Source organism: Sinohyriopsis cumingii, chromosome 1 (assembly GCF_028554795.1).
Source record: "Sinohyriopsis cumingii isolate HCF-2022 chromosome 1, ASM2855479v2, whole genome shotgun sequence".
NCBI classification, from domain to species: Eukaryota; Metazoa; Mollusca; class Bivalvia; order Unionida; family Unionidae; genus Sinohyriopsis; species Sinohyriopsis cumingii.
In genome coordinates, this window is record NC_142961.1 from 96,253,677 (window position 1) to 96,280,273 (window position 26,597).

General features: G+C 34.9%; 1 protein-coding gene across 3 annotated transcripts in view; it reads right to left on the reverse strand.

The window, feature by feature from the left end:
* LOC149807387 (ribitol-5-phosphate transferase FKTN-like) overlaps window positions 1–26,597 on the reverse strand; it is a 48,707-nt gene that overhangs the window by 17,638 nt on the left and 4,472 nt on the right. For all 3 annotated transcript variants that reach the window (XM_089966140.1, XM_089966131.1, XM_089966124.1), the window contains exons 2-5: window positions 23,702–23,734; window positions 19,720–19,902; window positions 14,433–14,707; window positions 4,759–5,021 (exon numbers count right to left, since the gene is read on the reverse strand). In XM_089966140.1, the coding sequence (XP_089822266.1) occupies window positions 4,759–5,021; window positions 14,433–14,707; window positions 19,720–19,833 (652 nt within the window). In that variant the 5' untranslated portion in view covers window positions 19,834–19,902; window positions 23,702–23,734. The remainder of the gene's footprint in view (window positions 1–4,758; window positions 5,022–14,432; window positions 14,708–19,719; window positions 19,903–23,701; window positions 23,735–26,597) is intronic.

The window sequence follows — 26,597 nt, forward strand, 5'->3', positions numbered from 1 at the left end:
AAGTAATGGTGCATTTATTTCAATCTATATTAATATATAACTTGAAAAGTCCATAAGTTTTGGCATGTTAGGGTTTGAATGGCAAATGGCAATACATTAATTAAACACAGAGTTGTTATCCTTCAAGCAATGGTGCATTTATTTCAAGCTAAAGTAAGATCTGACATCATACTACACAGTATCCTAAGCTGGCAATGACATAGTAAGTTGGGATTATTACCATCACTTTTGTCAAAAGCTACTTGTAACCCTACATAAAGTTGGTCACCAATGACTTGAAATACAATAATGCAGCTGTTGTTTCCCTAAGCAACATGCATTTAGGAAAAACATTCAACAATTTTTTGTACATGGATACAAATAACATTAATCTATTAACAACGGAGTAGAAATGGCAATGAAACAGTAAACTTTTTTAAATTCATTCTCTGATGTTCAAAATATTTAAAATACAAACTCTTAATTTTTAGATCCATTCAGAAGTATGAAATTAAACTACAAGTCATAAATTTAGATGAATCTTACCACAATTAACTCCAAATGTTTCAAAGTTTTACTAAAATCTGAAACAAAAATATTTTTGTTCAAATAGTTTAGTTTTCCTTGTTGAAAATACACTTGAAAAATTACTTATTTCACTTTTTGTGAAATTCCAAAGAGTAAAAGAAGCATCCATCAAAGTCCTTTCTTTCTGGTTTCAAGAGCAAAAACTAATGTCAGTTTCAGACCACATCTTATGTCAAAAATTATTATTCTGTAAAATAAATACATAAATACATGTAGAAACATTTGAAGATTATTATTTGGTGTCAAGGACCTGCCTATGACTACTTGGTATCCACTTCAGTTTTATATTTAACAAGAGGCAAAAGGGGCTTGTGATCACTCATCTGACATGTTTAATATAATAAATGCAACAACAGCTGGTCAAGATATCTGGGTCAGTATATGATGCTTTTGAGATTTCATTAAATGCTGCTGATTGAATATGCTGTATTGTTGTTGTAAAGGGTTCAACACCATTTTTCAGAACATGGTAGGCTACACATAGCAGCCAATGTATTTGGTGGAAGAAGAAGATACACACAATGGGCAAGCCAGAGACTCAAACTCACACGGATAGAGGTGAAATGTCAGAGCTCTGTAATTCCGAGTGCCTCAGACCACTCAGCTACCTGGGTCCCCTATATGTTTTGAAAACAATTGTTTCAATCCTTCTCTAGTTTTCGTATCTTCATCAACATTTGATGGCACATCACCATCATTTGTCCAACACTGGAAAGACCTATACTAGAATGATCTGAGTCAAAGTTGGTCCAACTATGTGCAGCATTTTCTTAAATAAATGTCTTTCTAGTTTTAATAATGGCATCCACATTTGATGTCACAATGGCAACATTTGTACAAACCTTAAAGGCATTGGTTGGGACATTTTCTGTTAAATTTAATTTATTTAAAAAATATTAAAGGTTTGTCTATTTTTAGTAACAGCAGCCATATCTGATGGCAGAATGGCCTTGTTTGTATAAACATAAGCCCTTTGTGAAAGAATGCTTTCTGTAAAGTCTGGTCAAATTCTGTTAAGAAGTTTCTGTAAAGAAATAACTGAGATGTTTTTTTTTAATCTTTAGCAATAATGCCTTATTTAAAGGCAGATTGGAATAATTTGTATAAAACTGAAAGACCTATATGCCAGGAAGCTTCCCTAAAAATTTAGTCAATTTTCACTGAATGGTGTTTGAGAAGAAGTTGTTTGAATATGTTTCTGTTTTTAGTAATAGTATACATATCTAATGGAACAAATGAATCATTTGCAAAAAATGGAAAGGTCTTCTTGCCAGGATGCTTTCTGTCAAATGTGGCTGAATTATACTGAGATATGTACGAGAAGAATTTGCTTTAATGTTTTTCATGTTTTAGCAATGGTGGACATACCTGAAGCTTGATCAATATAAAACTGAAAGTTCTTCTTTCCAGGGCACTTTCTGTCAAATTTGATAAAATTCTGTTGAGTGGCTTTGGAGAAGAAGTTACTTGAATGTCTTTCTATTTTTAGTAATGATGGCCATATCTGAAGATGGATCAGAATGATGCATACAAATTTGAAATGACACTTGTGCCTAGTTTGGTTGAAACAATCTTGTGCTTTTTTTTTAGAAGATGTTGATGAACAATTAATAACAGACAGATGTTGGGCAAAGGGCTTACTTGACCTTTTGGTCAGGTGAGTTAAAAATTACAATCTGGTTAATCTTAAAATGTATATATAAAATGTTCATATTTGTAGTAAAAATTTAAAAATTGTCTTTCAGAATTTTTAAATCAAACAACATACTTTATTCCTATCTCTGTACAAGCATTTACTAAGTAAATTCCATTTTTTGCAAACAAGATATTTTATTTCCCAAATAAATAACTAAGACCTAGCTTTAAAATGAATATTTCTGCCACTGTAGTATAACAGAAATTTTTATTAGAAATAATTAATTTTACTTTAAAACTGTGACATGTACACACGATATTCCTCAGTGGGATGATATTCTCCAGTTACTAGCAATGTCTGCCATGGTTATCAAGAATGTTTGAAAAATTCTGTTTGCAGGATTTAGAGTACAAAATGTATGGGCAGAAAAATGGCCTCACCTACACACTATTCATATTGGTAATTAGCTTTGCTTTTCAGTAACCCTAATCAACCCAATATTTGTGTGTATGTCTGATTTAGATTTTTAACATAGCTTTAACAATTGTTCAGTAATATCACTAGGATATCTGTAGTGTAGTGTGACAGTTTATAGTAATGGCTCCCTCTGGGGCATCATGCCGCAGACATGTAGTATCATGTCCCACCCAGTCATATTATCCTGACACCTGGCCAACCAGTCCTAACACTAACCTCTTAATGCTGAACACCCACCATGAGACATACTCATGTCAACATATAATGTCCAACAAACATAATTTCTGCCCTTCCTGCTTTTATCCTAATATTCTGAATATTCCTTTTTTATCCTTATATAATGATTATTTCAACTTCTTAAGAGGCTTAATGTAATTTCAATTTAAACATGTATTATTCTGTTGGACTACAGCTTTAGAAAATTCTAAATGCTTGATCATGCTGACATCCAGCAAGGAATATATATATATATGTGTGCAGTTAAAAGCATCTGAGGTACTCCTGTATATTTATTCTGGTTCCCTAAATAGCTCTATTGATTCAAATATGAAACCTGTATCCAAATGAAACACGGACAAACAGGTATCTGGATATTACTGCAATAATTGTATTTCCGTAATTGTTGCTATTGTTCCATGATTTTCTATACTAAGGGTCATTTCCATAAGACTTATGACCAAATCAGATCTGCTTTTATTATGAGCTTTAACATCTGGAAAGTTATCCAAATAATACTATTTTCAATGTAGATTGTAGGTATTAAGTCCAATATGTTATATTTATTACATGCTCATTTTTTTCCCCGTTAACTTTACATTGTCAGAATCATGCAGTATTACCCGATATTGAATCCATGCGACAATACACATATAGCATTCACGTGCATAAAGGAACTACTTTCTGTTGTAAACAAACAATGGACGCAGACACCAGCACTTTTGATTTGTACACATATCATGTACACTACGGTAAGAGGCTCATAAAATTGTGGTTGTTTAAACTTGTTTCTGAATGAACTAAAACATGTTTTGTGGATTGCCACATACCAGCTGCTTTGGCACATTCCGCGTTGATATAATGTTACGGATTTAGGCTAGCTACAGTATATAACAGACGCAAGATAAGGTCCTTACAAATAACAATCAAGTGACAAGTCATATACTTTCTTCTTTAGCTGGTGATAAGAATGGCAAAATAAAATATACTTAGAGTTTTACATCCTGAATTTCCTCAAAATGTATTTTCTTAATTCTGCAAAATCTGAATTACATGAGCCATGTCATAGGTTTTCAATCTGGATTACACATTTCAAAACTGTGCTGTAATTTCGATGATAAGAGCAACTGCATCCTCCTTACTTCATTCAAAATGAAATAAGCATTAAATTCCATAGTGTCTTTTTGATAATTGCAATTGAAAGACTTCATATTTTTCCCACATTATGATTTCAAACATTCAATGAAAGAAACAGAAAATGACAGAAACGAAACACATTTGCAGATGTCAACATGCTTCTTCAATCTCATGTATTTCATGTGGAATTGTCGCATACAAATCCAGTCCATAATCATGAAATTTCCTAGAATCGAGAAAAATAACAAAATCTATTCATTACAGATCAAATGGAAAAGTTGTTGCAATGCACATTCATTCACAATATGACTCCAAATTTCAATTTTAACTAAACATGCCATTTTCTTTCGAAAGTTATGTTGAGTGCGCGACTAAGTTCAAATTTATCTGGGCGGAGTTATGTGAGCAGTAATAATGTTGATTTGTGTAATGATGAATATGCGCTTGTGTATTTAGTTTGGAATGCGGCTTACATTCATTTACATTGTTTCTTGTAGTGTATTTTGTTTATATAATTAAACCTTAGGTAGAATGAAAAAATGAGCATATAATAAAAAGGTTACTGCATTTGTATGGGAAAATATGAACTCGTTTTGTTGGAAGGATATACTGCACTCCCAAGGTCGTGCAGTATTCCATCCAAAAACTTGTTCATATTTTCCCATACAAATGCAGTAACCTACAAATATTAATTTTAATCTATGCCCTGAAGTGGAACCAGTTACCCAAACATGTGCCACTGCTGAGCCAAAATGGAATTTCAAGGTCATCTAGGAGTTGTTTTGCCCTGGCAAGGACTTGGCGGGCCTTACGAAGGAATCTCTGGCTCTCTGCTGACTTATCTTGTGGGTACATTCTATAGAACTGTTGTGCTCTTTCATGATTACATTCTATGAACCTGGAGTGAACTACTTGCTGCAGAAACTTGGAAGGGATTTCTGGAATTGCATAAAGCTCACCCTCAAAGATCACATCCTTTATTTCAAACCTATAAGAAGACAGAAATTGCACTGGCTAATTATAAAATTGTAGTCTGAAATTATGCAAAACAAATCTGTGAATTTCATAAGTGAACATGTGGGGAAAACACCTTTATATACATGAAAACAACTTTTGATAATTTAAACAAAAGTCATTCATTCATCAGTACATTCAGTGATGAATTTAATTTACAATTTAAGAGTAATTTAAATGTTACAGACTTAAAAATAAATGTTTTAGTGGTATTTTGTGAAAGTTTCTATGGCAAGGTCTTATACTGTATATTACAATGTAGACAACAGGACAAAACATACCAACACAATGTAAATTATACATTTACTGTTTAATCAAGCATCAGATATTTATCATTTTAACATGTGTGCGTGTGTGTGTTTGTATGTGTGTGTGATTTAGATTTTTAACGTAACTTTAACAATTTTCCAGTCATATCACTATGATGTCTGCAGTGTAGCAGTTTATAGTGATGTCTAGCACTGGGACATCATGCCACAGACATATAGCATAATGTCCTACCCAGTCACATTATCCTGACACCAGGCTGACCAGTCCTAACACTAACATCTTAATGCTGAGTGCCTAGAGAGGCAGCTGTTAGAACCATTTTAAGAAGTATTTGGTATGAATCGGCCGGGGTTTGAACCCACTACCTTCTGCATCCAGGGCAGATGCTCTAACCACTAGGCCACTGGAGCGGTCTTTAACATTTGTGAAAAAAGATTTAAAATGTCATATACTGAGACTGCATGTCATTTGTGTAAAGCCTGTAAGGAACAGTAATGATATGTCTATGCTGTGTGATTTTGTTAACATTTTCTGCTGCATAAGAACTAGAAATATGTTTGTATAACAAGGATGCCCTTACCAATATAGTGCAAGTGTTCAAACATTGACTTAATATGCAAGGGAAAAATTCACATTGAAACATGAACCAAGACTGACAAAATTTACACCCACCATCTACGCTTGCTTACAAGTTCAATTGCAAACTACACAGACCCAGATCTAACACTGCATAATGAGCTTGCAGATATGCGTCTATGCAGCATGTATGGAGTAATCAGTACAACAAACAACACTGACCCTGATTCACCAGTACATTATCTGATGGCAGATCAGGGCCCATGCTTTTTGTTTTTTGCAGCTGGACTCCAATTGTACACAAGCATAAATAGAATTTTAACACAAAACTTTGTACTAATATTACTTTAACCCCTGTCATCTTCAGAAGTTGTTGAGCAGAAACAAATTCATAATGGACTGACCACACAAGCCTGGACAAAGACTTTGTAATACTATATGCCCCCTTCTCAGAATAAGGCAGGGGCAAAGCCAAAGGCAGCACTAGAAATGCTCTTGATCAAATAATACTTAATAATGTGGATAAGGAAACTTATAAAGTGATCCTGTGTTTGAATAGCACTGATGATACAAACTATCATTTATTCATTTATAGTTTTCTCTCATAATAATGCTAATGAAGTATTCTCCTTGTATTGAATTATGTCTTAATATAAGGTATCATGTACACAAAAAAACACAAGCAAAATTGTTAGCAAATTTTGTTTCTACAACAATACTTACCTGTTCATATTATATACAATAATTTTCTGCTACCTGCAGATCTAGCCCAATGGGAAAGACAAAAAAAATATTTCTACTTATATAAGTGATATAAACAAAGGGAAGCAACTCTAACAGACTAACTCCCCCTTCATACCCCTTTAACTTGCCAAATTATACAGTAAAACCTGTTATGAGAGACCGCCCCTTCTGCCAACCAAAAGTGGTCTCTCAAGACAGGTGGTCTCTCATAAGAGGTGTGTGAAAATGGACTGGTTTTCAGGGTCAATAGTTAGCATTGTTGAAAAATGAATAATACCCATACTCACTGTACATGTATCATATCCTTTATTCATAAATCTTGTTAAATATTGCATGCATTCCTCTCAAAATATCTTTATATACTAAAGATATACATCAATCAAACAATGAGAATAAAATTTATATTTCAACATCACATTAATATGTACAAAAAAATGAACAGTTAGATATGATGTATATATCTTATTCTATACACTTATTCACTTGTTTTTTTTAAGAAATCCTTTATACTTCTTTGTTTACATGTTTTACTCAGCTGTTTGGTCTGAACATGTATCTACATTTCTGAGCAAAGAAGCAAAATTTTGGGATCACCATGTTGTAAAGCATATTCTTTAATCTCTTTTAAATGTGGGTCGGTGGTTCTTTCCCAGGTTCTTCCTCCACCATTAATACTGGCCACTTAAGCTGACTGCTATTTTGCGAGCAGTCTCCCCTTTTTCATTTCTTTCAATGACATTAATCCTTTCTTCCAGTGTTAAATTTTTTCTTTTTTTCAGCGGAGGTTCTGCCATTGTTATTAGTGTTGACGTTATAAAGACTATCAGTTCTGATCAGGTTTTGGGGAAATGTGGATTAAATATATATTATGTAACAATGAATGAAACCAAAAGACATAATTAACTCATCAAGAATCAATACATTTAATCTGAGACGAAGTTTAAATCAACAGCATTATAGCTCGATAAACAAAGGTTGCGACCATCTGCACCCAGGTAAACAGATGGTGTCTTGGTGAAACACTAACAAAAGAATTAAAAAATAATTTTTAAAAAATCCGTTAATGATTCTCACTTACTAGTATTAAAGACAATGAGCTCATTCACCCTCCAGGCATTATGGATTAACTGAATGACAAATGATGTACTCAAACCTACACTGAAGCCCTTTCAAATGATTTCTCACTGGGACATAAGGACTACCAGCGTTTTGTGAGTTTTCATAAAGATCAAGAAAAAATACAAACCTCTAAATTGACTGTGTATATCCATCATTACTCCCTTTGATGTTACTCTTACTGGCTATTCACATGACTTCGGCACTACATGGCGGTTAGTGACATGTACTTTAGTCTGGTTTACTGCAGTTTACAAATGACACCGTATGCTGGAGTTGTAAATTTCACAAAACTGGTACTGTAGCAAGACAAATTCTTTTTAAATACTTTATTAGAGCAATCTTTACTATTTATGCAGTCTTTGTTACAAAGGATTAAATGATGGTTAGAGGTGTTTATCTCGATATATGGTTGTTCAACTATAGTGTTATTTAATGTGCACTTTGTTTGCATACTACATTTATCCCAAGCTCTAGTGTTTACAAAGGAATAAGTTAAGGTCAGTAGTGTCAATCTGTTTTGTTTGTTTAGCGATGCGGTTGTTCACAGCAGTGTCAAAATGCATATTTTGCCAAGAAATCGTGGTCACTGGTCACGTTCAGCAGGTGGTCGTTCATAACAGAGCATTTATATAGTAAAATCGATCCGTGCATTATGATTGTGGTCGGAAATGACAGGTGGTCGCTCATAGCAGAGGTCGCTCATGACAGGTTTTACTGTAATCAGATGTGCCAGTTTTTCACTTGAACAAAGCTTAAAGGATGCTTTCATTGCAGGGAAGCATGGGAGGGTTTATTTGTAATGTAATTGGGTAAGTGTTATCAGAGAAACATGACTGACTAAAATATCTGCTTTCTCCAACAAATACATTACCTGATCACATTCCATTAGGAGAATATGTAAGATGATGAGAAATTGCTGAGCATCCTGTGTCAACCTTGTCATCAACAAGGAGCAAGATTGCCCTACTAAATGGATGAATTTCTCCTACTGGTTTTTTTTAAGCAAAATAAGAGACAATTTCTTTATACATGCACATGAGAAAACCCAGTGGGATTCCACACTTGATTATTGTTTCATCATCAAAAGTTTCCCTGGCTAATACAACGAAAATGGTAAATTCACGCTTGGGTCAAGGTTCAAGCTTTCATGAATGGGGAGTAGTCACTGTCAGTGCAGCTACCACTAAGGGGGTGCTCACCAGTTATTATGTACTTCTGAGAGAGTGACGTATGTAAGGTGAAGTTGTTTGCATTTAAAACATGCACATTGGAGAGAATGTTGGCATACCTCTATGCTACTTTAATGTAATGTGGCTGACATTTCTTTGGATATTGTACTTTTGGAAACTGTACATGATCTAAGCACACTGCTAACTAAAATGACTGCTCCCTTGTGCTCAAAAGAATCAGCCTGAATTAGTCTAAAGTACACTATCCATAGCAGCTATTAAAATAGGGAAAATGAATGCTACCAGACTAGACAATACCAGCTTCTGAAAGTGCAATGAATGAATTACAAAATATATAAAACGTAAAAAAGTTATCAGCTCTTTTTTTAAACAATTTACCTCTGTTCAGGAAGTGAAAATGACCAAGTGGAACTAGCACATTTTCAAAAGGTGCATATCTGAGTAAGGCCAAGCTGTATACTCCATAACCCATACTACACTCATCAATCATACACCAAAATAAAGGGAATTAAAGATTCTTTGAACTATACCTAAGATATACAAAGTCTTTTTTAAATATCCAGTACAACCAGTGAGAAAAGCCATGGAAATTCTTTTTCTTTAAAATTCTAACCCTATGCAAGATACGAAACTGTAGAGCGCCACCTAACTCAATGAGATTCAGTTCTCTCCTTAAAATAGCAATTTCATGCAAATGGAAGCTCTAGTCTATATTAACTTCGGTGGAAGAATGTATTTGTTGAGGTGACTGAACTTGTTGTTGGTCTTTTGGCATGAAATTGCCGTGAATAGAGCCCTGGAGATTGCAGTTTACGTACAAATTCCAACTCTCATTCTGGCTGAAATTTTTTGTCCTTCTCCAAATCTGACAGCAGGGGGAGAGTGGAATAAGAGGCAGGGCTTGGGTAATCAAAATCAGAAGCCTCACTGAAAAAACTTGGATATTCTATTCATTTTGTGGCAACAGTTAATCTGATTGATCAGAACTGCAGGAATGTGGTGCACCCCGGTGAACTGTCTGTGGGTGGTGGGGGCACTAAGATAGTGGCAGGAGACAGGAGGCTTGGGGGTTGGTAAATTTTATTCTTACCTCATTTATAAGGATTCCTCCTAGACTGCTCTGGCCGACATCCGGTGGCATAAGGTTGACACCTGAATGGCATTTGGGATATTCAAGATTCATACTGCTTGACTCATTCAGCCTCCCGCCATTGTGGGATAAATAACTGGGTTTTTTTAAGACATGGATACGGGTGGAGCAGCAAGTTGTAGGTGTAGTTCTTGAGCTATCTGCCTCCAAATGTGTAACAATAATAATAATAATGAAGACTTTGTATAGCGCCTAATCTTTAGAAGCTCTAAGCGCTTTACAACATAAGACAACACTTAAAACATACAAAAAACAAAAAGACCATGTATAATGATATTATTACCAAAAAAAAAACAAAACACTAAGAAATTATGTATAAAAAAAACATGCTGAAAATATTTAAGGTAGGGAAGATTATTAGGTCTTTAAGTTTGTTCCTGCAGTCGAAATAAGTGAGTTTTAAGAGATCTCTTGAATGGGATCACTGTGTCTTTGTGTCTAAGTTCAGTGGGCAATTCATTCCACGTTGCTGGGCCCTGGTATGCAAAGAACGTCCATATGAATTGTTTTTGTAGTGGGAATAATGAGTATACGATTGTCAGAAAAGGAGTGTAAGTATCTTGCTGGTATGTACACATGGGTGAGGTCAGATAGGTATGTTGATTCTGGATCAAATGGATAACTAGTGTAGGGTACAGAGCAGCAGGGAGGTGTACTCTGATCATGGTACCCTAAGTATAATCCGAGCAGTTGTGTTTTGAACTTTTTGAAGTTTCTAAAGTAGATATTGAGATGAACCAGACAGCATTGAGTTACAATAGTCCAGTCTTAAAAGTACTAATGATCATACAAGTGTTTTAGTGGCATCAACTTAAAGCCATTTGCAAATGGAACTGATGTGTCTCAGCTCAAGATATGCAGCCTTGCATATGTTTATGACATGTTGGTGCAATGTGAGAGCACTGACCAGAGTGACACCTAGGTTTCGTACTGACTGTGTGAATTTAATGTTGGTGTTACTGATATTTATTGTTTGAGGTAAATCCTGACTGAGAAAGTCTTTGTGTTGTGATGAGAATGGCCTCAGTTTTATCATCATTCATATCCAGCTTGTTACATGTCATCCATGATTTCACATCAGAAATGCACCTCTCTACACCTTGGATGGTAACATCAACTTCAGTTGGGTGGCTAGATTTGTATATTTGGGTGTCGTTAGTGTACAATTGGTGAGACACTAGATGATGATCTATGACACTTGAGAGTGCCTGAGTGTACAGAATGAAAAGAACAGGTCCAAGAACAGACCCATGTGGTACACCACAACATAGATCAACTGGGATGGAGTGTATTCCATTTGCAGGCTCAATTGGTTTCCTGTTGACGAAGTAGGACTTGAACCACAGTAAGGCTGTATCAGGAATGCCAAATACAAGCTGGAGACAATGAAGTAATATATCATGGTCTATTGTGTCAAATGCTGCAGACAAATCAAGGACGGTGAGGTCTGTAATCTTTCCGCTATCCAAAGCAGAGAGAATGTCATTAACTACTTTTAGAAGAGTAGTTTCAGTACTGTGGCAAGGGCGATATGCATATTGATAATTGCTAAAAAGACTGTTTGAATTCAGAAGAGATACAAGCTGGGATAGAACAACCTTTCTAAGATTTTTTATATGAATGGGAGATTAGAAACTGGGCTGTAGTTCTTTAAATCTTTATGGTCAAGTGGTGGTTTCTTCAGCAGAGGCTTTACAATGGCAGCTTTGAAAAATGGTGGTAATTCCCCGGCTGAGAGAGAGGTATTAATAACATTAGTTAGTGAAGGCAATACTGGATCTAAGCACTCAAGCAGCAGTGATGTTGGAACTGGATCAAGTTTATATGATTTTGGTGCACTCTTCATCATGATTGTTTGTACTAAATCCATAGAGACATGTTCAAATGCTGCTAATGGTTGCCGTTGAAATTCTGTATCCCAACTGTATGGTGATGATGAGTCAATTGAAATTGTGTTGTCAAGCTTATCTCTAATGTTCTGTACTTTGTCACAGAAGAAATCTGCAAACAGGTCTGGAAGATCAACTAAAGAGAAGGTAGTTGGAAGTGGTGTACATTTTTTGTTCCTTGACATTAGCTTGTTAGTAATCTCGAAGAGCTCTTTGTAGCTGGAACCTTCCATGATCCTAGTACTGGAGTGTGCTGATTTTGCTGCATCGACTATGTTTGTGACATTCTTCTTAGCGGCTTCATAGATTTGCTTATGAATAGTGAGTCTGGTGGAAAGCCAAAGCCTCTCAGCTTTACGGTGGTCTCTTTTAGCAGTGCAAAGCCCGTCCCTAACACTGCCATACCATGGAGAACACTTTTGAATTGATACTCTGCACTTGGTGGCTGGGGCATGTTTGTCTAGCAATGAATGCAGGCAGTTATCAAGTTGTTCTGCTGTAGGAGGTAGGAAAGTTGTTAGGTTTGCTTGGATGTCATGCATTAGTTTGGTTCTATTTATCATGCGGAAGTTTCTCTTAGTAGCAAATAAAGGTGGAGGGTTATGGACAGATACGTCAAGATGGCATATAATGCAGAGGTGATCTGATGCAAGTTCATGGGATACCAGGGAGAAATGTAGAATATTATCATATGAAGAATCCAGTCTAAAATGTGAACATGTTTAAGGGTGGGTTGGTTAACTGACCGTTTGAGGTTAAAACCATTAATGGAATCTAGGAGTTTTGATGTGTTTGGGTTTCCAGGACAATTTTGCCCCAAAATAGCAATGGCAAGCCAAATGGAATCATCTTTAAAGCCAGAGTGTAATGCAACTGAGTGCAAACATGAAACATATCAAGTCAAGACCTGATGTGGCAATCAACACATTTGCCATTGAATAGTGAACCGCTCTGTTAATGACCAGAGCAATTCAAGCCATTAAATTCAGGCATGTTGTTTGGCCAGGCAGAAAATTGCCAATGAGGCCAATTCCAATACTAAAGATGTAGCAACAATATTCTGAATCTGCTTCCATGTGGCGAGAAACACATTTTTAAAAAAAGGGTTTAATCCACTTTTTGAAAAGAGGGGCTAACATGCTAACCATTGCTAAATTTTTATCTAACACAGAGAGTTCAGAAAGACTGGCAGTGGAATGGTTGATTTTTGTTGACTGTGGAAGCTGCTGGAAGGATGGAGGCTTCTTAATAACCATCATAATGTGCTTGTGTAGCTTTATGCCAGGCAAGATAGATAGATTACTAAAATCCCTATAACTGTAACTGTATATAGCTAGAGGCATGTTAGGATGTACAAATCTATCAATAAGATCTCCATAATTGTACAGATGAAACTTTTGACCTGGCAAGACAGATGGATCTATCACAAAGATCCCCATAATTGTATATAACCATATCATGGTTGAACAGACAGGTCTATCATTATGATCACTGTAACTGCTGAAATAAGAAGCCACAGGAATAGCAAGATAGATGGATGTGTCAGTAAAATTCCCCGACTGATATGGGTGGACTGGCTGCTTGAATTTTTTTAGAAGTTGTTTTAAGGTTTTTCTAGTTTTAGCAATGGTGACCATAACTGATGGCAGATAGGAATCATCTGTATGATTTTTAAAGGCTTTTATGTTGAGAAGTTCTACTGAATGGCTTTGAGAAGTTACCATGTAAAGGTTTTTCTGTTTTTCATAATGATGCCCCTATCTGATAGCAGATTTGCATTATTTGTACAAAATAGAAATGTCAGAATGCTCCCTGCAAAATTTGGTCAAAACGGGTCCAGTGGTTTTCAAAAAGAAACTGAAAACAGTAACAGCTACATGAAACATGATGAACACAAAGCTACCACTGCAGTGGCCAAAGTGGTTAGAGTGTTGGATGTGGGAAATTGCAGGTTCAAACCCAAGCAGAGTCATACCAAAGACATAAAAATGGTACTATCAGCTGCTTCACTTAGCACTCGGCATTAAGAGGTTGGTGTTAGGACTGGTCAACCAGGTGTTAGGATAATGTGACTGGGTGGGACATGATGCTACATGTCTGTAGCATGATGCCCCAGTGTTGGACATCACTTTAAACTGCCATACTGCAGACATCAAAGCAATATGACTGAAAAAAATGTTAACTCTAAAGTTAAAAGTACAAATCACACGCATGCACGAATGCTAGTGCACATACCCACACACAAAGCCAAGTACCATAGTCAAAGCCAGCTGAGGTAAAAATAGCATTACACCAAGGGGTGGAAGGTTTCAACTTTGTCTTCAATTTCGGTGTTGTGTGGGAGAACATCACTACTTCTATCTCTTACCTCAATGTTAACCACATGCGATCATATCATGTACAAAGTTTTATGTCTACTCTGTAATACAAGTTAACATGCAACTCACATATTATAAGCCCCTGCTTGATTTACAAAGAATAGCTGCTTCCTGTTTGATAGCAGTATCGGTGGCTCGATGTGTTTGACTGCACTGTGCCACAAAAAGTCCACCTGCAGCTTGAAGAATACCACTAGATGGATCACATGATCTACATATGAGAAAAAGTAGTGTGATGTTATTTCCCGATTATACTGAACACCTAATGATGAAAATTGTGGAACATCTGCTTTAGACTGTGAAATGCCAAAACCATTGTCCCTGAAATCTTGCAGCAGAGGGATCTGAAAGAAAACAATAGATGATGTTGAAAAACAGAAAAACTTAACGAACTTTACAGACATCAACAACTTCTTTTTATTAAATTATTGGAATGAGAAATGAACTGATATACATGTACTGACAGACCTGATATAACTACTCATAAGAGGCTCAATGTGGCTCAACATCACTTAACTGGAATTTGGTTTAAAAAGCAAATATAAAGGCAGGAGCCTTGGTTTAAATGACATCCATGTCATGAAAATTTCCAGCCATCTGGTGGAAATTGGTGGCATTTGACATGTTTAACTGTTTCTTTTGTAACTTCGGTATGGTATTCATTGGCATCTTTTGTATGCATGTGAAAGGCATCCAAGGTAAGTCTCAACATGTCTCATCTGGCCACAATTTCACCAACTTAAGTCATAAAGTCGAGAAATCTGATTGGCCAGTAAATTTCAGCTAAACAGATCACTAGATTTGAGACCATATTAGACACAATTTTTTTTTGAACAACACTTGTCCAGCCATTCCAGAGCAATTTGAAAATACATATAGCACTTCTACACACATGCTAAGTAACCACACCTCTGCTAGGGGAGTCACTACATACAGGAAACAATTTTGACAGAGCTTGTCCTGAGAAAACCTACCAAATTTAAAACTGGCTCAATAATTCTAAATAAAATTTTAACAGAGCATGTTGCATGGAGCACTGCTAACAAGTTGGATAAAAAATTAGATCAGCCATTTTTAAGCAGAAGTTTAAAAGAGATCAGATTGCTTAGTAAGCAACACTACTACCAGGGAGCAAAACTGAACAAAATTCCTATGAAGTTTGCACAAACTTGACTCTGACATTCAGGCGAAGCTGAAATTAGGTTTTCTATATGGTTGCTATGGAAACCACACCATTACTAGGGAAGCAACCCTGGAAACAATTTTAACAGTGTGTCCTAACAAATATTTCTAACAAGTTTAAACAAAACTGGCTCAGTGTTTCCAGAGAAATTTGAAAATACATATAGTTTTTCTACCCATATGCTAAGGAACCATATCTTTGCTAGGGAAGTCACTATAGGAAACAATTTTGACATTTTGACAACTTGTCCTAAGAAACCCTGCCAAATTTAATTAAAACTGGCTCAAAATTCTAGAAAGAAAAAAACAACTGACCTTTTGCTAAGGGCTTTCCAGGTACAGCTTTAATAGGCATGATCTAAGAAACAAACCTACCATGTATGATAAAAATTGACTTTACTGTTCTTGCAAAGAAGTTGAAAAAATGACTTTCTAAAGAATTGCTACAGAAACCATAAAACTCCCAGGGCAACCTCCCTAGACAAAAATCAGATAAAGCATGTGCTAAAAAACATGTCTACCAAGTCTGATAAAAATGACATGCACCATTCTGGACTTAAGTCAAACATTATTCCATTTTGGTTGCCGTGGAACCTGTGCCACTGCTAAGAGAAACACCCCAATTTTTTTTCTTCAGGGCAGCATACTCTAAGAAACATTTCTACCAAGATTATTAAACATTGGCCGAGTTGCTTTTGAAAAGAAGTTGAAAATGGCAATGTAGGCAGACAACACATGATATAAGAAGGATGCTGGATGCAGGGCCATATATATCATAAATGCAAAAGGCCAGGTGAGATTAAAAAAAACAAACATTTAAGGACACAAATTTAAAATTCCATTAACATTTATCATTTTGTTGCAATAATAAGGTCCCTCTCCAAATCCATGAATGTAAGTACCAACATAATGCCATGTTTCACAAGCCGAAGAAAATTGATACACACAAAAATACAGGAATTAACAGTATATCAAAACTGTCATTATATACAAATTGTTATTATCTAAGTTATTGGTTTCTATTTGTTAAAAAGAGATTTCTTATTTTTCAAGCCTGCGTATGATATATCTAGAAACAAAACCTTCTATTTGTTAACAAGAGACTCCCTTTCAGACAAGTCTTTGATTTGATTAGAAAGAAAACCCTTTAACATTAAGCTGAATCGAAACAAATTTAACCACTGAATTAAAGTCTCGAGTGTGAACGGATGCAAAGACACACAGATGCACAGTCATATACATGGATGCCAAAAAGACTGCTAGGTCAAACTTCCATCAAAACAGACTTGACTAAAGTTACGCTAATTTAACTAATTTATAGTGAATATATTTATTTCATGGGAATCAATTTTAATGTTTTCAGAAAAATGACACTATTTAAAGAATTTAAATTACTGTACTGGAAAAACACACCTACTGTTGTTATGTATATCAATATTGTACTTAACTTTTGCCCATGACTGTAATTTAAGATAATGGTAATTTGGAAACATGTTTGAATAACAGACTTTTGTTCATGATTATAGGTTATAAATAGGCTGAGTTTAAAATATTCTAGAAACAGACTTGTTAACAATTTGATTGGAATTTTCTATTAGAATGACTCACATCTAGGTCAAGTTAAAATGTGTATCAAAAGGGACATCGTAAGCAAATAATTCATTCCTATATTAGATCAGTGTCTGGAGTCTTTTGTTATCAGAATTTACAGTTGTGTTCAGATGTAATTTGAAAGATTATCTATTTAAATTATTCGTTGAAATACTAAGTGCTCATTGATGGCACTTCCAGTAAAATATACTTGGATTCTGGGAAGGCACTTTAAATGTGGAGTAGTCACCAATAGATGCAAGTTAGAAACTTGTATAATTTTCATACAAAGTTTTAGAGTACCATATTTACTGTATATGCTGGATCACCATATTTGCTGAGACACCATAAATTATGATGTCTGTAAGCAAAGCACTATATTGGGTCACTTTAAAAACTGTTCCATTGTTTCGATTTATTGTCAAAATTACTATGAAATACCAGTAAAAAGGAACTATAGTGGGCTTCTCTACGTCAGCCAACTTTGGACTAAATATTTTTTGGGCACACTTAAAAGAATCCAAAGACAACTTCCAATGTTGACTTTCTTTTGTAATAAAATAACCTTTGTATTTGATATCCTGTTGGTAAGTTCAAAGTTTACTGCTTTCTTCCAGTTGTGTTTATTCACCACCCAGGCTTCTATTTGCCTGGCATCTGCAGTCATAATTAATACAAACAGCATTGATGTCTGCAGGTAAATAGTACACACAACAATAACTTGCTTTGATATTAATATATGGTAAATATGGTAATCAGAGTATGCTGGTATATATTTTTTTTAAAAGTACCATGTATGTTTAAATGGAAGAGCCCTGAATTTTTTTTTGATTAACACATTCTTTTTTAATTACAGGGAACTCGTTCAAAGACAATCTGGATTACATCACTGTGGTACACCAAAAGATTCACGAATTCATTCAGAACATTCTATACTTTTTGACATGTGATAAGACAGTCAGGATTATCTGGGATTTAATTCACAATACTATAAGTGTCTCTTGAATTTTCACACTGTATTTTAGAGAAATAAATTGTTTGTAGATTGTACTTAAATTGTTGGTTCCACTTCTTTCCATTACATATTTTAAGACCTGAAGTCGTAACAGTTTCCACATAAGGATAAATGTTTGTTGGGTCTTTAAATTTATGCTCTGTAGCAATCAAGAAATTCAAAGAATTGGTACTCAACAAAAAATAGTGAAATTAAAGCATAATCTCAACAAACTTGGGGCAATCCCATAGTTTCACTCAGTGAAAGTGATTTCTGGCAGTAAAATAAAATTTCTTTCACTCAAATTTTGATTAGTAAAAATATTTGGACATGCAGCAGTGTTCTGAATACACTTAATAAATAACCTGTAAATACACAGAAGACATTTTCTTTTCCTATATTAATGCCAGGTATATTTCATTGTGTGGTACCAAAAACATGATATTTTATTGACTGATGAAGCACTGAGCAAAAATATATAGTTTTTGGTAACAAAAGATGAAATAATCCAGTATTAACATACGAAAAAATCTTTTTATAATATACCAAACTTGCTCCAGAATCAAAGTTTAGAAGCTTAAACTCACTGTTCAGCATAACATGCTCACCCGCACCCCTTTTTTCAGAAATTCACCTCACTTTCATACCCTGATCACATTAATATATGTGACTTAAGAAACGGATAGGATTGGCATGACCTGATCTGTCACAGTAAATTACATTTTTGTCATTTTGTAAACCATTGACCCTATCTAAACAATGTAAGTCTGATTCAGCAATGGAGCACAGCAGGTTTGTGATTTTTGTTAAGGAAGTAAGAGGAAATAACTTCAGAGACAGGCAAACGGTGTCTGGTCAAATTTCTTTATTTAAGATTAATTTCCATGTCTGAAATGAAGGGCAGTTTCCCTTTGTTCTAGTTCACAAAGAACTCCATTTTGTTGTTGTAATTACAACTTTTGTAGGCACACACAATCAAGCATGCATGGCATAAGAAGAAATCTTATATTTTCACATGTGAAAATATAAGGATATATTTTTCACGTCAAAATACAAGGAGAAAAAAAGAAGAAAAACCCCCAATTATTTTGCCATTAAGTCTCTATATTTCACACTTAAGTATATCATAAACACGCTGACTAGCAGCTTGAATATTGTTTAATAGATAACCTGTAAATACACAAATTAACTGTGTATATAACAAGTTAATATTGCTTAATTTTAATAAAACCTGTAAATAAATGCATTATTCAGTTTTAAAAAAAAACACACAATCTAAAACTTTCATCTGAAATAACAGCAAAACCCAAATAAAAGTTCATTAGCATTTTAAGTCAATGCACTTCCTAGAACAAGGCTTCCATGGAATGTACAATCTCACCTGACATGCAGAAACTTAAGCACAACTTCAATAGCAAAATCTTTGTAATAATGATGACAGAAACACTGCCAATAGAAAAGTGATACCACAGTCACAACAAGCAAAAGGAGCTAAGAAAAAATCAAATCTCAGAACCTCATTTGACTAGTGCCTAGAAAATATTTATATTGAAGCATTAAAAAAAAATCGGTTACTAAGTTCACACTTACAGGATCTTTAAGATATATGTCAAAAACAGCAAATGTTGTCAATTTCTTATCATTCACAAAGTCAGTCAAGTTAAACCCCAGTCTTTTGGAGTTAATAAACATTTTCTGAAGCATCACTGGCTCTACAAGGAATACTGGGATATGTTGTTTTCTACACAGACTTCTAAAGGTGATGAGGGCTCTCTGAAGAAAAGAATAATAATTTATTTCATAAAGTGTACACAAACAGTTTAATTTTCTAGGAATGTTCCTCCTTATGATTAACAAACTTAAAAAGGTAAAATGCTTCAATGAGATCTGAATTCTGATATAGGATTATTGGATAAAAGAAAAAAAACATTGGGGATATGGTCTTAAATTTCTATGACCTAATAAAAGATATCCCACTCACGGTGTTGTACTAAAGTTCAATTATGAAGATTTCTGTTTAAACTTATTTCTCAATCTTCCACATATTCATTATTATTATAAGTTCCTACTGCATAATTTACAAATAACTGCATTTAAAAGTATGACTTCGACAAAAGTAGGCAATGATACTAGCTGACCCTGATATGTATGTGGATCGTGGAAGTGATTAATTACCAGAACAAAGAATGTAGAGATTATGGTATAGGGATAAAATTGCATCTATTAGACACTCAGTTGATACCTGTTCAAAGATAAAGATGGCATTTTTGTATTAGGCTCTGCCTGGTTGACACCTGTTTGTGGCAAGCACTTACCAACCACAATCAATGATAAACCAAATAACATGCCTAATGTATTTATTGCTTGGTCTTCCAGTGGCAAGTTACTTTCACAACTGGTCATGAATATCTAATCCATTCAATTGCTTATTGTACAAATTAAAGAGTTTTTGGATTGGCCATGTTGACTTTTTCTTTGACCATGCACCTATGATTTGCAGGTCACATTCTTCTATTGTTATCATCAAGGAACCATCACAAAATTGTCATTCCATGCAGTAATGGTAAGCTGCAGACTGACCATTGATTGGTATCTAGCTTCCTCATCAATGATGTTAACAGAAATTTTGAAAGACCTATGCAATTTCCGTATATAGTGGCATAAGTGTAGATGTCATCTTCTTCCAATTGTTAAGAGCTATCAAAGTATAACTGATGACTTTTTTCCCCGCTAGATCTCATGATAGATCATAAACAATATACCAAAATACATACCCTGTCTGGAGTTCACTCTGATTTCTATTGTCACAAAACAGCTGGCAAATGCCCATGTTGATGGCAACTCCTCACATCAGGACAACATTTTTATATTTTTGCCGGCATACATTGTCTCACTTCTGAGGATTGCATCCCTTCACTGCCTCAATGACTGCAATCTCACTGAATGCTGGCAGTACTTATTTTAAACTGGCCAATACCATGTCATAATGTGATTTTAGTTTCTTAATTGAATGATAACAGAGGTCAGTATTGACTAAATATTTTTATACTTGCACTTTGTCATAAAGATGAAGTCTCCTGCACCCTATAAATTCATCTGTATACCATTAATCTTAGAAAGAGTGGCATGGTGAGGTGTCTATAATGATATTTAAAACTACAAAAGCTTTAATTCTTTCAGGTGTGGTGACAAGTGACTAGTTAAAATATAATGCCTAGACTCCCACATTTTAAAGCATAATCTTTTTGACTGTGATGCTAACTTGTCATTGTTTTAGCTGTGCAAATGAAGTGATTTCTTTGGACATGAACTGCTTCAGTGGCCAAAGCTGTTAGAGCATCCATCTTGGATGCAGGTTTGAACCCTGACCGAGTCATACCAAAGAATATAGAAAATGGTACTTGCAGCTGCTAAAGGTGTCAACGGGTACCTGGTTACTTGCCCATTCACAATTAACTGGGTAATACAAATTAGTTACAGGGTACCCATTTAGTTCATGTAAAAAAACCCACAAAAAAACAATGAAAACAAAACAACATTTTTCCAAGTTCAGATCAAAATTTACATCTAGCAATATCACGAGCAAGTGAGACAGAATAACCAGTACTGTTTGAGGCTTGTGTCATGTAACATTGATCAATCATAGATCTTCATCTACTGATCTTTTATTTTTGACATGTGCAACTATTTTGTTATGTAAGTCAAACAGTTTCCTTATTTTCTATTTAAAGTAACTATACATCACACATTTCCAATAAAACAGATGGGTTTCTTAAATTTAAAACCATGTGTCACAGATCATTATAGTTTGATACGCACTTAAGTAACAAACCAGTCTATATTGAAAAAATATGGCGCCAAACATTAAGTGAAACGGGACTTTTTGTGGATGTTATATGACTGAAAAACGTTAGAGGAGAGGGATTTTGTTAAACTGAAGAACACGTTGCATCAGGAAAAGGACAGATCAATAGTGATTTACAAATTGAAAGAGGAATTCTACAGTGATGTAATACGGCCTTCAAAATTTGTGGACTTGATTTTATGACCTTTCAAAGTTTCAGCAAAAGTTAAGCATGTGATGTATCCTAGTTAATGTGAATGTTGTGTATAAATAATTTATCATTTTCTTTTGTGTCTGTATTCTTGTCCTAATCCACATGGATATAGCCAATTCGTGACAAGAATTTTAACAAACTGCTGATCTGGTTTTCTGTATTTATGGCATATAAAATATAGATTTATGGCATATAAAATATAGATTACTTTTTTATGCTAAGATTGCACTTTTTTTGCCACTCAAATTAGTAATAATTATGCTTATACTTCTGGGAGGTTTGGGGTTGGCATGTATGAACTTAAAACAAAGCAGTTCAGGTTCAAACCCAGGTAACATTTATTAGGACCGACAGGTACCCGGCTGACTTTTCCTAAAATTTAGACATTTTTAGCAGCTGCCTCACCTTGCACTCAGCATTAAGAGGTTAACATTAGGAATGGTTGGCCTGTTGTCACAATAATGTGACAGATGGGACATGATGCGAAATGTCTGTGGTATGATGCCCCAGTGCTAGTCATCACTATAAACTGCCATGATGCAGACATTGTAGCAATATGACTGAAAAACTGTTAAAGCTACATTAAAGATCCAAGTCACACACGTAATTGACATGGCACCATTTGTAACATGAGAGATGTAATTCACTGTCTTTGTTATGGAAATATAAAAATTAATAAGTATTTGGGGACCATTAGGAAGACTATACTTTGGAAGTATGCAATGGTAGGCATTTTTTGTGTATCCTGTTTTAGCATTTACATATTAAAGCCTGACTCTGGTCCACTGTCAACGTTATTCTGATCACAACATAAATCCTCATAACCAGAGCCATTACTGTATTATTTTATAATTTTACTTACATTTATTAATTCATCTTTTACTAATTATAATTAATTACCAACTTTGGGTATTCACATTACTATCATTGCCCTAATTTATGTATGTGTGAGTGTGAGTGTGTATGTGGTTTTACATCATATCAGCACAATACTGTCAATACATGTATAGAGTAAGTTTAGGTATAAAAAAGGCACACACGACATAAACATAAAATGGGTCAAATATCTCAAGAATAAAATCATTTTTTAAAGGTATAAAGTGACTCTTTTCAAGAGTTCATGACTAACTGCCTAAACATATTAACAGGTCACATCCCAGGACAAAGAGTTTGATTTAACATTCCCCTTACCCCATGCAAAGAGGAAGGGACCCTCTTTTATGTAAACAAGGTGCACATGCACTGATTTCCATTTTGTAATGTACTATTCATAGCTTGTAAAATTCCAACTGATTTAAAAATTCATCATAAATTAAGATTATTTTCTTTCTGGTATTGATACATTCTACTCCTCAACATAAACATTTTTTGACTCATCAAATTTCATCATTACAGATATGCAGCATTCGTCAGACATGGAGAGGAAATGGCATATTGTTGACAGGTAAGCAAAAACAGTGTCATATCGTGTCTTAAAGAGTTATACCTAAATGGGCTATAGTCATTGTAATTACCTTACTTGCTGATGTCCTGTCCTCAATTGGAACCTGAAAAAAGAATGATAACATAATCAATAACAAGTAGCTGAAGCATATAGATACATTTATAGTAAATAGAAGCTAAAATTCTGAACAAATTAAATGTTAAGCCAGAAAAATATTCCACAATATCCATAATAAAATCATGCTGTTTTCTTTTAAAAGATAATTCTGAAAAAAACAAACCTCAGAATATAAAATATAAACAGCCTGCTATTTCGCCCATTTCTGAATTAAGTACTAAATGACTTCTGTACCTGCAGGAAACATATAAGTGTAAAGAGTGATGTTGCTAACATATTCGCAGACAAATACTAATAGTTCAAGACAGTCTCCTACAAAGCAGGTTGCTGACTTAAGATAACAATCCTAATGGAACTTTCGATCATCATCAGAAGAAACAAACAAAATAATTAGATATGTTTTAAACAGGTTTTATGAAAATATATAACAGTGGTTCCATCCTTCTTTCAGTTCTGGAAGTCCAGGTCTTCTATGGTTAGAAATCTGGAATTCCAATACCTCAATCCTCTTAGTCCCAATATTTTATACACACACACACACACACACACACACACACACACACACATATTTATACATACACACAAACACATACATACATACATACATACATACATACAGAGCAAAGCACCAATTATCTACCGTATTCCATGTAAATTTTCATACACAAAAAAATAATTATTAATTTCAGTGTACAACAAATTATATGTAAAATAAATAATTATCTTTTGGTGGTACAGATGTGTACAAAAAATAAAGGGATTGTACCTGAACAAGTTCTACGGAACACACGCTACTCAACAACCTAACGGTACAAGCGTACAAAGTAAACATATATTTTCTGTCTCATTCTGCTCTCAATTCAAAAATCTAATTACAATAAAAATAAAAGCACTCAAAAAGATTTTTGTTGTTATTAGTGAATGAGAGAGAGAGAAAGAGAGAGAGAGAGAGGATTACATCCCAGTGTGCAAGCTCATCTGCATTTAGAGCATATGTAGCTGTTATGTTGTGTAATGTTGGCAAAATGATTAAGATGGTCTGAACATGTATTAGTTATGGGTATTATTTATTGGTAAATTGTACACAATGATACGAGTCCACATTGTCAAGAAATTAAGCACAAGTTGTATTTTTACAGCAGCAATAATTTCCTTATCAAATTTTTAAAAAAAATAATGAACATGAAATCACGTTTTAGTTAATGCACATGAGCACATGCATGCATGTGTGTGTGAGAGAGAGAGAGATGAAACAAAATTTTGTCAGTGTAAAGACCGTATTTATTCAGGGTGGTTTTCACTGTAGATTTTACAAAGAGAAAAAAAGACTATTTTCAGTTACCTGATGATTGTGATAATCCTTATGTATTACGACCCTACTATATTCCATTACCAATAAACACAGCTAAATCAACAATTCATTCTTGTATTAATTACGATGTACATTGTCACAACAATCACATGATGGTGCAGTGTTGTTGTTGTTGTTGTTGTTGTTGTAGGGCTCAATGCCATTTTTCAGCACATGATAGGTTATACATGGCGGCCAGTATTAATGGTGAAGGAAGAACCCGGAAAAACCCCTGAAAGAACCACCAACCCACGAGAAGCTACTGGAAAGCTTTCTCACATACCCACATTAGCCAAATCCGAGACTCGAACCTATGCAGACAGAGGTGAGATGGCAGTGATCCATAACGGAGAGCGTCTTAGACCACTCGGCCACTCAGAGCCCCCGGTGCAGTGTTATTTACACGGTAATTAAACATGCTTAGCACTTTGGTTACCCATTTGAAACCAGATTGAGGGCAAAAATGGACAGAAGAGGTCAAATCAGCTAGGCTGCCAGTAGAAAAATGAGGCTTCCTTTAGGGACATGAAAATCTGTCAATGTGCTATTGAAGCCATTGTCCACACAGATGTTATAAGGACAAGCGATCATACGTATTACTTGTTATTTGAACTCACAAATAAAGATAATGGTGGGGTATATTGTAGAATAGATTTGCAATAAAATGTTAATTATATCCAAGTCAAAACAGAACAAGCACTTAAAAGATAGTATATGTATGTATACAAATCCATTTAACGGATTCCGTGACTTTCAAATTTACAATGGAAAATGACAAGGTTTTTATATTTTATGTTTGTATGAATATAATGAAACAATAAGACTAGTTGACCAATGGGGGCCCCGAGTGGCCGAGTGGTCTAAAGCGCTCTTCGTTACGGATCACTGCCATCTCACCTCTGTCTGCGGCAGTTCGAGTCTAAGATTCAGCCAATGTGGGCATGTGAGAAAGCCTGCCAGTAGCTTCTCGTGGGTCGGTGGTTCTTTCCGGGGTTTTCCGGGTTCTTCCTCCACCATTAATACTGGCCGCCATGTATAGCCTATCGTGCTGAAAAATGGCGTTAAACCCCACAACAACAACAAGTTGACCAATGGTCTGTGGTCTTCACTTTAGCATCTACTGAGAAGTAATATTTGTTGGATAAGAAAATATCAAAAAGCTTCTGAACTCATTTTAAAATACACATTGTGTTTTGTTACGGTGACAGACTTAAAAAGGAGAACTAATTAACGATAATAATTAAAGGTATTGTCTGTGAAGTTCTTTGTCCATTTGTTAATAAACACCAATAGGTATTGTAATGACAATAAGAGAGCTTATGCACATGGGCATCTGCAGGATTTTTTTGCGGGGGATGGGGGGCAAGGTTTTTTGCAGGGGGGGGGGTGTCAGTCAGTCATGGTCAGGAGAGTTAGTATAGAAGCAGTCTGAAACTAAAGCTGATATGTACTAAGTATTTTGAAATGAATCTTGTATCATATTTTCAGCTTCATTTGC